Raw genomic sequence first — 16,137 nt, 5'->3', positions numbered from 1 at the left:
TCTACCCAAGGCCGCAAGGAACTACAAAAGGGTCGTGAACAAAACCCAGTCCATCACACAAACCAGCCTCCCATCCACTGACTCTGTCTATACTTCTCGCTGCCTCGGCAAAGCAGCCAGCATAATTAAGCACCCCACGCACCCCGGACATTCTCTCTTCCACCTTCTTCCGTCGGGAAAAAGATACAGAAGTCTGAGGTCACGTACCAACCGACTCAAGAACAGCTTCTTCCCTCCTGCCATCAGACTTTTGAATGGACCTACCTCGCATTAAGTTGATCTTTCTCTACACCCTAGCTATGACTGTAACACTACATTCTTCACTCTCCCCTTTCCTTCTCTATGAACGGTATGCTTTGTCCGTGCAGCGCGCAAGAAACAATACTTTTCATTGTATACTAATACATGTGACAATAATAAATCAAATCAAATCAAAATTAATAATTTTTTAAAAAATCCTTTTTGATTTCTCTTTTTAAAATGTTATTCCTTTCTCAAAGTTACAATGCCAATGGGCAAAGTGGAAGGGACAAGCCTTTAATCCATCTGCTTGCTTGCTCCAAAAACCAATTCAAATTCAAATTGAATCCAAAAAAGGGACATACAAGATCCAAGCTGACAAAAACCAGCATTATACCTGATCTCAGACTTGATCCTTATCCTTGATTTTAGCCAAAAGGATTTAGTCAAATCCTTTTCCCAGAGGGTGGTGACAGTCTGGAATGTGCTGCCTGGGAAGGTGGTGGAGGCGAGTTGCCCCTCATCCTTTAAAAAGTATCTGGATGAGCACCTGGCACCTCAGAACATTCAGGGCTATGGCCCCAGTGCTGGCAGATGGGATTAGGTGGGAGTTCAGGTGTTTCTAATGTGTTGGTGTTGATTCGATGAGGCAAAGGGCCTCTTCTGATTCTTGTCAGTTTGGATTTAGCCAAATACTTTTTGATTTGTCACCAGTAAGGTGCAAATTGCAGGATTCCTAAAGAAGCAACTCCTGCGATTAACCCAAACAGTCTGACACATTCAGACACGCAGGGGTGGGATTTTCCAACCGCGCTCACCCCAAGGCTGGAAATACCTGCCCGAGGTCAATGGACCTTTGCATGGTCTGTCCCAGGCCGTGACGATTACCGTGGCAGGCGAGACAGGAAAATTCCGCCCACAGTTTCCTTCAGTCACTGTAAGATGTGGAACATATTGACTACAAAGGTTTAAACTGAAAGAGAGAATGCAGGAAAATCGCAGCAGGTCTGACAGCTTCTGTGGAGAGAGAATCGAGCCAATGTTTCAAGTCTGGATGACCCTTCGTCAGAGCTGAAGACAAAGAAAACAGGATGAGATTTATACTGTGAGGGTGAAGAAGAGGAAGTCTATAATTGATAAGATGGCATAGACAAAAGGACAAAGGGCTTTTATTGAGGATTTAAACTATCTTACTTTAATTTTATAACAGTAAAATACTGCGGTTGCTGGAAATCTAAAATAAAAACAGAAAATACTGGAAAAACTCAACAGGTCTTTGTCAAATCTCTCCTGAGCTCTCCCGACCTATGTTGCCTCTTCAACAGTGAGAATAGCCATCACATTTCTATCTCTCAGCAACTCGGAAGAAGAGGCATAAAGACTCAAAACGTGATTGTTTCTCTCTCCACAGGCGCTGCCAGATTTGCTGAGTTCTTCCAGCATTTTCTCTTTTTATTTCATGTTAATTTTAATTTGCCGCAACACCCACAGACATGGCACGGTGGCACAGTGGTTAGCACTGCTGCCTCACAGCACCAGGGACCTGGGTTCAATTCCGGCCTCGGGTCACTGTCTGTGTGGAGTTTGCACATTCTCCCCGTGTCTGCCTGGGCTTCCTCCGGGTGCTCCGGTTTTCTCCCACACTCCAAAGATGTGTGGGTTAGGTTGATTGGCCATGCTAAATTGCCCCTTAGTGTCAGGGGGATTATCAGGGTAAACATGTGGGGTTATGGGAATAGGGCTGGGTCAGATTGTGGTCGATGCAGACTTGATGGGCCGAATGGCCTCCTTCTGTACAGTAGTGATTCTATGAACAAATCACTCTCTGAATAGTCATTGCAATTATTTTGGTTTTTGCATTATGATAAATGTACCTGGGACAACTGACTGCTCTTCTTCCAGATACTGGCATGAAGTGTTTTAGATTACCCGAATACGACATTGGTGGGTTGGTGGAGTGGACGGTAAAGTGGCAGATGGATTTTAACACAGAGAAGTGTGAGGTAATGCATTTAGGGAGGTCAAACAGTGATAGGGAATACACAATAAACTTGAATATGCAGAGGGGTAGATGAAGTGCGAGATCTGGTGTACGAGTGCTCAGGGCCCTAAAGGCAGCACTTCAAGTAGACCATGTTGTGAAGAAGGCATATAGAACGCTCTCCTTCACTGGCAGAGGTATAGAATATAAAAGATGTAGAGGATGATTCTCCCGCTGTGCTGTGTTTGTAGTGCAGCGGTCAGGGAGGCGCAAGCGGAGGCCATTTCACAGGCTTCCCACTGGACACCACATCCTCGGCGAGTCTCTGGCAGCCGGATTTCCGGCACTATCAGCTCCGCGCCAGAAATCGGTGTGAAGCTGAATAAATTATGTAAACAAGCATTTTAATATGTTTAACATATAATTAGCAGGCCCGGGACTGAAATCTCCTGGCCCGCTAGCCTCTCACCGCCGCCCCCCCCCCCCCCCCCCCCTCCACTCCCCTCCCATTCCACCACCCCTGCCAGGAGTATTTCACTCCAGCAGGGTTTACAATAATTCTCCACTTACGGGGAGCTGGTGGCCCGAACCCGCTGGAGTGAAGGGGAGGCAATCGAGGCCTCCCAGAAGGTCAGGTGCTGGGGAGCGCCCTCTGTGCATTGCCACCTTGGCAGTGTCAGTCTGGGCCCCCTGGCACTGCCCAAGGGACAAAGTGCCAATGCCCACAGGGCACTGTGGCATTGCCCACCAGGCAAGGGGCTGGGCTGAATGCGGGCAGGGACTAATGGGGGTGCCTCTGGAATGCAATCTGTGTGGGCGGGGGTCTCACTGCCACTCGATATTGGCGACAGAGGGAGGGAGGCCAGTGATCCGGGCTGGCCATCGGGGTGGGGGGGGAGGTCAGCCTGCTGGGAGGGGTCGGGGCTGCGGGAGGGGGGGCATCAGGACTAGGGAGTAGGGGGTCAGGGCTGCTGGTATGGAATCGGGGTGGGGGGGAGATTGAGGCAGGCCGGAGGCAGGGGGGGCATCAAGACTGGCCCGGACATGTTCAGAGGGCCAGCGGTTGGGCTGTGATGGGATTGGAGAGCTCGTGATGCAGAGGTCGGGGGGCTGGCCAGCGATCAAGCTGACCAGCAATCGGGAGGCCGACAGTGCGGAGCCACTGCACACGCACTGATCTAGGCGCTGACGATCGATGTGCGCACGGTGGCCCACTCAGCGCTATGCTGCCAGCCTCTTCACTGGGCAGAAGCCCCACTCACTGAATTTCAGCGTGATTCACGCTAAGGCACTCTGCAGTGCACCGGGTGTGGGAGATTCATTTTGAAAATCCCACTGAAAAATACAGCAGGAATTACTCCAGTTTTCACACGAATTCGACACTTAGAATTCTTTTGGGAGAATCGCCCCCAAAAAGTTGGAATTGTGTAAAACACTAGTGAGGCCACAATTGGAGAATTGTGTGTAGTTCTGGTCACCCTTTAACAGGAAGGATGAAATTGCTCTGGGGAGAGTGCAAGAATGATGCCAGGATTAGAAAAGTGTAGCTATGAGGAGAGATTGGATAGGTTGGGGTTATTTTCCTTGGACCAAAGAAGACTGAGGGGTGACTTGATAGAGGTGTTCAAAATGATGAGGGGAAGAGATAGAGTGGACAGAATCAACTTGTTTCCCTTGGTGGAGAATTCCAGACCCAGGGGATATAGATTCAAGATGAATGGAGGAAGAACTTTTTTATGCAGAGGGTGGTGGGTGTCTGGAATTTGCTGCCTAAGCTGGTGGTGGAAGCAGAAACCCTAAACTCTTTTAAAAAGTACCTGAATCTGCACTTTAAGTGCTGTAAGAGGGCTTTGGGCCGAATTCAGGAAAGTGGGATTAGAAAGGGCATCTGGGTGTCCTTGGGCTGGCATGGACAAGACGGGCCAAAGGTCCTCCTTCTCTGCTTTAACTTTTCTATGGTCCTATGGAGAGAGCAGGCATGGCCTTGGTTTAATGTCTGGCTTAAAAGATAACACTAACAGTGAAATGTGAATGCCGGTTATGCGTGTAAGTGTCTGAAGAGAGGCTTGAACACATAAATCTCTGACTCAGAGCAATTGAGAAAAGAACCCTTTCAATTGGCAAATGGGCCTGATTAGCACCAGGGTAAACACAACACAACTGAGGAACCACCACCACTTTTGACAGAGAATTTCTGCACAGTTACTCCTGTTGTAATTTCACTGGTAATGCTTGGGAACAGTTCTGACGAAATTACTAGCTAATGAAATCAATTCCATCATAGATGCTGCATTGTTGTGCATTAAGACCACATTTCAAATTGGACATACTTATTGTCTTGATTGCTTGAGTACCTATTGCCCATTGGGGGTGGGGGGGCTCATTCATGAGGTCCCCGGCATGCCATTTTATGAAGAAACATCAAATGTAAACAATGGGCAAGATTTTACAGCCTTGCACGGACCCCAGATTGGAAAATCCCACCCGAGGTCAATGGACCTTCCCATTGCCCGCCCCTCACCCGCTCCGATTTCCGGGTGGTAGAATTCTGGCGCATGAGTCAGTAAAAGCTCACATGAGATGCAGGAAGCAATTTGGAAGGCAAATGATGTGTTGGCCTTAATTGCAAGGGAATCTGAGTGCAGAAGTAAACATGTCTTGTTGCAGTTATAGAGAACCTTGGTGTGACCACCCCTAGGGTTTGTGCACAATTTTAGTCCCTTTATCTAAGGAGGGATATGTCAGCCATGGAGGGAGTGCATGGAGGTTCACCAGGCTAAACCCTGGGATGGTAAGACTTTTCTTATGAGGACAGATTAGAGAGACTGGGTCCACATTCTCTAGAATTTCAAAGAGTGAAAGGTGATCTCATTGGAAGATATGAAATTCTCACAGGGCGCGACAGGGTAAATGTGGAGAGGATGTTTCCCCTGGTTGGTGAGTCTAGAGCCAGGCGACACAGTCTCAGAATAAAGAATAGGCAATTTAGGACTGAGTTAAGGAGGAATTTCTTCACTCAGAGGGTGGCAAATCTTTGGAATTCTCTACTCCAGAGGGCTGTGGAAACTCAATCATTGAGCATGTTCAAGACAGAAATCAATAAATTGATAGAGACTGATGACATCAAGGGACATGGAGATAGTGTGGGAAAATGACATTGAGATAGACGATCAGCCATGATCTAGCTGAATGGCAGAGCAGACTCAATGGGCTGAATGGCCTACTCCTGCTTCAGTTATATGCCATTTGCATATAATAGTTTGGAATCTTTGTGATTCGGCTAGCGGTGATGAAGGAGTCCATAGTTGGCAGTCAATAAACTGCTGACAAACTGCCAGCTTCTGATACATGGGCCTCAATTTAAGTGGTCAGAGTTCCCATTAGAAACAAGTGGGAGTCTCTTTAAAGTTGGCAATCAGGGGGGAAAAATGAGATACTTAAAAGTTCCAGCACCATTTATGTCTCCACAATGAATACAATGAACCCTTGGACTTGGTGGGGCAGGGAGTGGACGAGAGGGGGGGCGGTTCTGTAACATACTTGAATCCCAAAGTTCTGCATCACTGCTTGTGGTTGTGCATAGAATCCCTACTGTGCAGAAAGAGGCCATTTGGCCCATGAAGTCTGCATCAACATCAAATCCATCCAGGCCCTATCCCCGCAACCCCACATATTTACCCTGCTAATCCCCCTGACACGAGGGCTAATTTAGCATGGCCAGTCAACTTAACCCGCAAATCTTTGGAATATGTGAGGAAACCAGAGCGCCAGGAGAAAACCCATGCAGGCAGGGGGAGAACATTTAAGCACCACACGGTGACCCAAGCTGGGAATTGAACCTGTCCCTGGTGCTGTGAGGCAGCAGTGTGTCACCGTGCCGTTTTGTTTCAGCAACCAAAATATTGATCAGCCCCTTGATGCAAGCATGAACGGCAGATTGACTGATGCGACTGATATTCTCCATTGGAAGAAGCCAGAGGCAAAGAACTCTCAAGGACAGCAGCTATCTTGTTTGAAACAGGTACAACTCTGGTAGCTAAGCCACTGTGCTAAGTCTGTTATTCCTCTGAGGGCTGCAGCCACATTCTCTTGACCCTATGAGCTTTCTTTTATGTGAGGCTGAGGATTCCTACAAGCACTATCTAATCCAAAATGCACCATAGAAAGCATTCTTTCTGGTTGTATCACAGCTTGGTATGGCTCCTGCTTTGCCCAAGACTGCAAGAAAGTATAAAAGGTCTTGAATGTAGCCCAATCCATCACGCAAACCAGCCTCCCATCCATTGATTCTGTCTACACTTCCTGCTGCCTCGGCAAAGCAGCCAGCTTAATTAAGGACCCCACGTCCACTCCGGACATTCTCTCTTCCACCTTCTTCCGTCAGGAAAAAGATACAAAAGTCTGAGGTCATGTACCAACTGACACAAGAACAGCTTCTTCCCTGCTGCCGTCAGACTTTTGAATCGACCTATCTCGCATTAAGTTGATCTTTCTCTACACCCTAGCCATGACTGTAACACTACATTCTGCACTCTCTCCTTTCCTTCTCTATGAACAGTATGCTTTGTCTGTATAGCGGCAAGACACGATACTTTTCAGTGTATGCTAATACATGTGACAAAAGTTTATTGTTTTACCTTGGTGAGACCACATTTGGAATATTGTGTGCAGTTCTGGTCACCTCACTATAAGAAGGATGTGGAAGCGCTGGAAGGAGTGCAGAGGAGATTTACCAGGATGCTGCCTGGTTTGGAGTGTAGGTCTTGTGAGGAAAGGTTGAGGGAGCTGGGGCTGTTCTCTCTGGGGCGGGGGGGTGGGGGGGCGGTTGAGGGGAGACTTAATAGAGGTTTATAAAATGAGGAAGGGGATAGATAGAGTGAACGTTCAAAGACTATTTCCTCGGGTGGATGGAGCTATTATAAGGGGGCATAACTATAGGGTTCATGGTGGGAGATATAGGAAGGATGTCCGAGGTAGGTTCTTTACTCAGAGAGTGGTTGAGGTGTGGAATGGACTGCCTGCAGTGATAGTGGAGTCAGACACTTTAGGAACATTTAAGCAGTTATTGGATAGGCACATGGAGCACACCAGGATGATTGGGAGTGGGATAGCTTGATCTCGGTTTCAGATAAAGCTCGGCACAACATCGTGGGCCGAAGGGCCTGTTCTGTGCTGTAGTGTTCTATGTTCTAATAATAAATGAAATCATATCCTGATTTCTGCCACTTGTGGTTTGTGGGCAGAAAGAGGAACTGGTGGTCACAGAGCAGAGACATAAATGGTGCTGGAATTTGTAACTATCCCATTTCCCCCGATTGCCAACTTTAATGAGGCTCCCACTTGTTTCTAGTGGGAGCTCTGACAACTTAAATTTGGGGCCCATGTATTAAAAGCTGGCAGTTTGTCAGTAGTTCTATTTCACACACTATTTCAGTCTCACCATCACTTTTATTTATTAAAAAACAGTGGTAGCAACATGTTGAGTAATGATAAGTGAATGCAGATCTTTGCTACACCATAGTTCCAGCACATTAGTAACCTAGCCCACCACACTAACAGGCTGACTTAGCCCAGTCTGCTTACATGAAGGCCATGTTCTTGCCCAATATAACCTAGAAGACCAATTAGAATCATAGAGTCATAGAGGTTTACAGCATGGAAACAGGCCCTTCGGCCCAACTTGTCCATGCTGCCCTTTTTTTTAAACTCCTAAGCTAATCCCAATTGCCCACATTTGGTCCATATCCCTCTATACCCATCTTATCCATGTAACTATCTAAATGCTTTTTAAAAGACAAAATTGTACCCGCCTCTGGCAGCTTGTTCCAGACACTCACCACCCTCTGTGTGAAAAAATTGCCCCTCTGGACACTTTTGTATCTCTTCCCTTTCACCTTAAACCTATGCCCTCGAGTTTTAGACTCCCCTACCTTTGGGAAAAGATATTGACTATCTACCTTATCTATGCCCCTCATTATTTTATAGACCTCTATAAGGTCACCCCTCAGCCTCCAAGCTCCAGAGAAAAAAGTCCCAGTCTATCCAGCTTCTCCTTATAACTCAAACCATCAAGTCCCGGTAGCATCCTAGTAAATCTCTTCTGCACTCTTTCTAGTTTAATAATATCCTTTCTATAATAGGGTGACCAGAATTGCACACAGTATTCCAAGTGTGGCCTTACCAATGTCTTGTACAAGGTCAAAAAGACATCCCAACTCCTGTATTCAATGTTCTGACTGATGAAACCAAGTATGCCAAATGCCTTCTTCATCACTCTGTCCACCTGTGACTCCACTTTCAAGGAGCTATGAACATGTACCCCTAGATCTCTTTGTTCTGCAACTCTCCCCAACGCCCTACCATTAACTGAGTAAGTCCTGCCCTGGTTCAATCTACCAAAATGCATCACCTCGCATTTTCTAAATTAAACTCCATCTGCCATTCCTCAGCCCACTGGCCCAATTGATCAAGATCCCGTTGCAATCGGAGATAACTTTCTTCACTGTCCACTATGCCACCAATCTTGGTGTCATCTGCAAACTTACTAACCATGCCTCCTATATTCTCATCCAAATCATTAATATAAATTACAAATAACAGCGGACCCAGCACTAATCCCTGAGGCACACCGCTGGTCACAGGCCTCCAGTTTGAAAAACAACCCTCTACAACCATCCTCTGGCTTCTGTCAAGAAGCCAATTTTGTATCCATTTAAATACCTCACCCTGGATCCCGTGAGATTTAACCTTATGCAACAACCTACCATGCGGTACCTTGTCAAAGGCCTTGCTAAAATCCATGTAGACAACATCAACTGCACTGCCCTCATCTACCTTCTTGATTACCCCTTCAAAAAACTCAATCAAATTTGTGAGACATGATTTTCCACTCACAAAGCCATGCTGACTGTCCCTAATCAGTCCTTGCATAATTGTGATTATCAACCCAATCCGAATCAGGCCTCCTGCACCTTTTAGTCTGTAATTATACACACAATAATTTGAAAAGCATACAATTCTTTGTCCAGAAACCTTTTGTCCAGCTATTAATGATTTTAGTTGAACAGACCACACAGCAGAGTTAAGCAAAGTTTGCACTTTATTGAATAGAAAATATAAAAGTGGCCGTGGCATACATTTTGGTGTTCTGTATTCAAAATTAACACAGAATCTTGAGATATATATTTACAGTAATGCAAACGTGGCTAGTGTTGTGCCATATTAAAATGGTCGATGCTACTTCATTATGGCATTGCGTATCAATGGATTGGTTGAGTGTACATCATGATGTCCCCTTTGCAATCAATGGAAACATTATCAGTATTACTGCCACAACACATGCTCACCCTGTCATACCAATTCAACCAAGTTAAAAGGGATACAAATCTTTCCAAGATAACTTCAATCAAGTTGTACAAAATATCTTTTTTAGCGAAGACAGATCATTCTGCATTTCAAAAACTCCCACTTACACCGATTTGATTTTCCTTATATATTTATCAATTTTCAAAATGAAAACAATTCAAAAATGAAATTTTAAGTTTGTCAGCGTTTTTTAAAGAAAAAGCAAGTTAGCCAGTTTTACGTGGCAGATGTATCAGGATTTAAGATTGCGTATGATGGGTTTGAGGATTCCCTCAAAGACACTCTACACAGATAATTAACAATTAAACTGATGCTGTCTTGCATTAAATAATCATCTCGTGAAACTCCTTAATTGTCGATAGTAAAGAATGTACCATATGCATGGTTAAATATTTAATTTAAATCTTTTTTTAGACCAGTTCAGATCTCATTTTAATAAACATTGAGAAAGAATTTTCCAATTGTGCGCTAGGAAGCCAGGAAAGTGTAGAAAGTGGTGGGGGGGTGGCGGTGCGGGGCGCTGTGATGCAAGCGAGAAAGAACTTGCATTTATATAACACCTGATTTGGCTCTGTGGGAGTCTCCAAGCAATTTTCAGCTGTTGACTCACTTTTGGCAAAAAGAAAATAGCCATCCTTGTTTTTTGGTAAATGCAGCAGCTAATTTGCACAGAGCAAGGTCGCAGTTCAAAAGAATGGCTATTTAGTATAGAGTTCAGGGACTTAGCTATTGAAATCCAATGGCACCTTTGGTTGGAATCTTACAATTGAACACATAGTTATTACTGATATATATTGCGTGCAGTAAATCTAAATGCGTCAGTGAGGATATGCATATTTTGCCCTTGTGATTCAATTTACAGTAACCTCTCACCTACAAGTCTTATTTTAATGTTATTGTCCTGTCTGACATATTACTCTAAGATTCATGCTTCAATGTCATTGATTTTGTAATTTGCAACAGTAATTCAAAAGGATTTTCCACAGATTGGCTTACAAATATTAGCAAACACTCAGAAATGTTGCCTTGGGGTATCTTAGCTAACCTTTCAATTTTGTTCCTACAAAATTGATCCTACACTTTTGTCTTTCACCACTCCAGGACCTGCACGTGGCAAATGCAGGATCCAATTATTACAAGCGTGCATACCGTGAATGCTTTGAAGGTGTGAGAACACCAGCAATGTCAAGGATCTAAATGAGGTTTCCAAACCCTGAAATGAGGGGTTTACACAGTTGAGGTAGTGAAGTTGAGATTGGGTGAGAAAAAGTAAGTAAATATGTGGAGTGAATCAGGAGGCTGATGGGATTCGAGGTGAATATCAGGCACTTGGTGCTGGTGAACATCATGACAATATCGATGGAGTAAGCAGTGTTCTGATGAAAACATCAGTCTGAAATGTTAGCTATCTTTTCCCTTTTGCGGATGCTGCCCACCCTGCTGAGTAATTCCAGCGTTTTATGTTTTTCAGATGTCCAGCATACATGGCGTTTTACTTTGTTGCAGTGGTTAGCAACTGCGCTAAAGCTGCCTGTCTCCTCGATGCGTAAAAATATTGACCATCCCTGTGATGAGGGCGGGATGCATTGCCATCTAATTCATCATCAGGTGATTTGTCCAGTCATTCCTTTGTCCTCTTTCTTCTCTGCATCCTTGTGCACGTGTGTGCATGTAAGTTTGTGTGTGCATGTGTGTATGTATGTGTTTGTGTGTGCACATGTATGTTTGCAGGTATGCCTGGTCTTTGCTTGCATGCGCATGTGTATGTATGGTCTAATAAAACAGCAGATTTCAGAGTTCCTAAAAACTACTGGAAAGAAACTTGTAATCTGATATGCTTAAGAACAAATTGAGGGGGAGCAATTTGTTTGTGGTGCGACCAGGCTGGATGATATCCCAAGGGGCAGGCAGCGCTCTGGAAGCTACATGTGCAACCCAGCCTTAAATGATATCAATGAGTAAATCCACGAGGGTTGTGTAGATGGCAGCCCGAGGCGATGTTTGCCCTTGGAGGATCACTGTCTGTGTGGAGTTTGACATTCTCCCTGTGTCTGCGTGGGTTTTCCCTGGGTGCTCTGGTTTCCTCCCACACTCCAAAAATGTGCAGGTTGACTGGCCATGTTAAATAGCCCCTTAGTGTCAGGGTAAATTAGTAAACACGTGGGTGGGATTGTTGTCGGTGCAGGCTTGATGGGCCGAATGGCCTCCTTCATAGAAAGCAAAGGTTAAAGATGGGGGCTGATCTTTGTGAGTTATATAACTACACCCTGCTTGTTATGTGTGATGATTACAATGACTTGCTTGCTTCATTCCTGTTAATGTGCACAATGTCTCGAGAGAACTCCAAAAGATATGTTTTTGAGATTTGGGATATCAGATGTCCTAGCAATGCTCCACGATTTGCAGTTGCAGAACTTACTGGGTTTGTCGACGCACAGGGATTTGAACATGCGATGTAATTACCTCATTACCTGCAATCTAACGGCAAAGCTGAGAATGCCATCAAGACCATGCAACAAATCCTCTCAAGCTGCAGTGAGAGTTTGGTCAATCTGTAGTTCTACTGGATTGGTGTGACACACTGTGTGAAGTGGGTACATGCACAAACACAGAGGTTTCTGGCTTGTGGATGCAAGGCCCTGCTTCCCTGTAGCAGGAACCCTCCAACGGCCTCAACCTGCAACTGAAGAAGACACTATTGTTTGCCAGTGTGCAGCAACGTATCACCATGACCCTAAACCACAATACACCCTGCTGATCAAGTGCAGGTGAGACTTCTCAGCCAGGGTGTTTGGAGTGCAGGATCTTGCACCAGTGTGCTGCACCCTGAGATGTGCAAGTTGGAGACACTTTATAGCACCAGGATTAACATCAGTTGTTTTATGTTGAGAAGCCAGCATTAAGCAAACTGTGAAGATTGTGTGGGCTTTCCTGAACTGTCCACAAGGTAGTCAAATACCAATGAGGAAATATTACAACTATGGAAAACAGAACCAGCCTCTGATCGATGAAAGGGCAATTTGTTTTTCTAGTGCTTGCCAATGTTTGCTTTAGTTAAATTTCAGAATTCCTCTACGTTTTCTTTTACTCCAAGATAGTGTATTTTTTTTTCTTTTTGAGGGAGAGATGTGGTGTCTGATTCACTGTCATATGATTCATCAGGTGATGAATGGGGGTAGGTACCATGCTCTTTTCCAGACTTGGTGCAGACTCAATGGGCCGAATGGCCTCCTTCTGCATTGTAGGGATTCTATCTGGAGTAACATTTCTTCCTTCCCCACTTCTCTGATATTTCTTAAACCAAGGATAGAATGGGGTTGCCAAGAGGTATTCTTCTGGACTTGTGTTCAATGTATTAATTTGATCAGGATTGAGTCTGGTTTCTGGCTTCATTATCTAAGCTGCAGCTACTATCTGGATGGAATGTGATATTTTTGGTTTCTAGACCTATGCAAACATATACAATTTCCCCTTTTAATATAAATCTGCAACATACAAGTCTTTCCAAAACCTCAGCAACTTTATCTACCTTAACTGAATAAATGAGTATTTGAAACTATATAAGCTATATAAGACCCTCATCAGACCCCACTTGGAGTTCTGTGCTCAGTTCTGGTCGCCTCATTACAGGAAGGATGTGGAAAAGATTCAAAGGGTGCAGAGGAGATTTACAAGGATGTTGCCTGGATTGAGTGGCATGCCTTATAAGGATAGGCTGAGGGAGCTCGGTCTTTTCTCCTTGGAGAGACGAAGGATGAGAGGAGACCTAATAGAGGTGTATAAGATGTTGAGAGGCATAGATCGGGTGGACTCTCTGAGGCTTTTTCCCAGGGTGGAAATGTCTGCTACGAGAGGACACAGGTTTAAGGTGCTGGGGGGTAGGTACAGGGGAGATGTTAGGGGTAAGTTTTTCACACAGAGGGTGGTGGGCGAGTGGAATCGGCTGCCGTCAGTGGTGGTGGAGGCGAACTCAATAGGGTCTTTTAAGAGACTCCTGGATGAGTACATAGAGCTTAATAGGATGGAGGATTATAGGTAGGTCTAGAAGGTAGGGATGTGTTCGGCACAACTTGTGGGCCGAAGGGCCTGTTTGTGCTGTAGTTTTTCTATGTTTCTATGAAACAATGTGGGCCACAATAGGTATCAAGGCACAAATTCAAACTTGCACTAACCTTGGTAATGTTGGCACAGTTGAAATATAAAAGCCATTCTGATATCAAGCTGAAACATTTTCTAATCATTTCAAAACATACGCACTTCTGAAAAGTTTGAATAAATCTATAAGTTCGTGAACAGTGGTTATTTCCCTGCAATGTTGCTTTGTGTCCTGTAGTTCATTTACATTGTGAAAGGTCACTTGTTCAAAGGTTACTGCTTGTGTAGGCTCAAGAATGAAAGGACCGTCCATCAGGTGAGGTGCGACATGCTACGGAGAATGTTGTGACTGAGTGAAAGTGAGACAGCAGTGACTTTGCTTTTACGGACAGTGAATAAAAACATGTTCTGTTTTAAGGAAGACTGTTGTAAACTTTACATTATATATATATAAAAGAACTGTGGTTGCAGAGGGAGAGCTCAGGAAGAATTACATATCAGCCTTAACAAAAGATGCAAAGACACCACCCTCATGTGCCAGGAGACTTTCAGGTTTATCATACTCGAGAATGTTCCCCCGTTTCATCACGATAACCAGGTCCGCCGTTAGGATGGTGTGTACGCGGTGCTGTCGGGAGAGAAAAAGAATGAGCAACAGTTTAGGACGTAGCTCAGAACAGCAAACTGGTCATAATTCGACAGTCGGCCGCAGAGACAGCACTCGCTGCTGACCTCGAACAAAAGCTGCCCACAAACATTTAGCAATCTCTGAGGTGTGAGTTTCCATTTTCCCAACGCCAGTTTGAATCTGGCATCAAGTAAAGCAGACCCACAGTGGCCCAGCAGCAGTGATGTCATGAAGCACGATAAGCAGCCAATCGGGTTGGAGTATTCTCACAAACAGCAAAACGAGAAGTAGAACATACTGAATTTTTCCACTTTCAATTAAAATTATATAAAGAGCAAAATTTTTTTTTAAAATAGGATATACTCATGGGATTAAGGAGGACGCTGAAATATTAGAGACAATTTTCAAAAAGTATATGAATTGAAAAGATTTTTTAAAATCACGTTGGAGAAATTTTACATTCCACAAATATAAAATTAGCTTTTCAGGGCCAGTGAAGCAGTAATTACGAAGTTAGCACACTGCTAAAACATTCAGTTACCCCACATTCAACAAGGTGTAACTTTTTTCAAAGCATTTTTAAAGTGAGACGCATAGTGTAAAAAGGGCAAGTTTTCATCAGTTCAGTGATTTCTACTTCATTGCAGTCTGCGGGTACTTCAAGAGTGCACCTTATGGTGAAGCGTAGAATCACTGGCAGCAACTTTGCGATTTCCACTTTTAATTGTGCACGTGCGGACTTCAGAAGTTGCTGTCAGTCTCAAGTCTCGGTAAAATGAGAGTGAACACCGACAGTTTTGCCATCATTACTCCCCCTTGTTCTGCATCAATATTTTCAATGTGCATCGCCAGTTTCAAGTCCCTTACTCATTTCGAAAACAAGGTCATTCAGCCCATCAATCCTGCTCTGCAATTCAAGTGCATTATTGTGGATCTGTACTTCAACCCTACTTACCTTGGGCTTAAGTGCATTGAAATACTTAAAATAAGGTGGTGGAAAATGCCTGGATTGTCCAACCAAGTGAGTTTAGGGGGAAAACGCAGCTCACGGATGGTATGTTGCCTACCGGATGCCAAGGTCCCTCATGTGCCAGGTCTCAGACCGTGTTTTCCGGATTCTTAAGGGGGAGGGGAAACAGTCACAAGTCGTGGTACACATTGGTACCAACGACATAGGTAAGAGAAGGAACGGGGATTTAAAACAGGAATTTCGGGAGCTGGACTGGAAGCTGAGAGCCAAGACAAAACATGTGGTCATCTCTGGTACGTTGCCAGTGCCACGTGATAGCGAGTTGAGGAACAGGGAGAGAGTGCAGTTAAACATGTGGTTGCAGGGATGGTGTAGGAGGGAGGGTTTCAGATACGTGGATAATTGGAACACATTCTGGGGAAGGTGGGACCTGTACAAACAGGACGGGGTGCACCTGAACCAGAGGGGCACCAATATCCTGGGAGGGAAATTTGATATGGCTCTTCAGGGGGGTTTAAACTAATTTGTCAGGGGAATGGGAAAAGGAGTTGTAGTCCAGAAGTCAGTGTTGAGGGTGGTGAGGTATTGGGGAAGGTATCAGGGTCAAGGATGGATACCGGAAGACAGGAAGGTGGGTTGAAGTGTGTCTACTTCAATACAAGGAGCATCCAGAACAAGGTAGATGAACTTGGGGGGTGGATTGGTACTTGGGACTACGATGTTGTGGCCATTACGGAGACGTGGGTAGAACAAGGACAGGAATGGTTGTTGGACGTTCCGGGGTATAGATGTTTCAGTAAGTGTAGGGAAGCTGGTAAAAGAGGTGGAGGAGTAGCATTGTTAATCAAGGATAGTTTA

The 16,137-nt window shown here is 44.8% G+C and overlaps 1 protein-coding gene across 4 annotated transcripts in view; it reads right to left on the bottom strand.

Annotated features, from left to right (window-relative positions):
* Positions 1-9,310: 9,310 nt before the first annotated feature.
* LOC144507873 (ATP-binding cassette sub-family C member 9-like) overlaps positions 9,311-16,137 on the bottom strand; it is a 214,064-nt gene continuing 207,237 nt past the window's right edge. For all 4 annotated transcript variants that reach the window (XM_078235306.1, XM_078235308.1, XM_078235309.1 and 1 more), the window contains one exon: positions 9,311-14,309. In XM_078235306.1, the coding sequence (XP_078091432.1) occupies positions 14,172-14,309 (138 nt within the window). In that variant the 3' untranslated portion in view covers positions 9,311-14,171. The remainder of the gene's footprint in view (positions 14,310-16,137) is intronic.

The sequence above is a fragment of the Mustelus asterias genome, chromosome 19, assembly GCF_964213995.1.
Source record: "Mustelus asterias chromosome 19, sMusAst1.hap1.1, whole genome shotgun sequence".
In the NCBI taxonomy this organism is placed as follows: Eukaryota; Metazoa; Chordata; class Chondrichthyes; order Carcharhiniformes; family Triakidae; genus Mustelus; species Mustelus asterias.
This window is presented reverse-complemented; position numbering and strand designations above follow the sequence as displayed.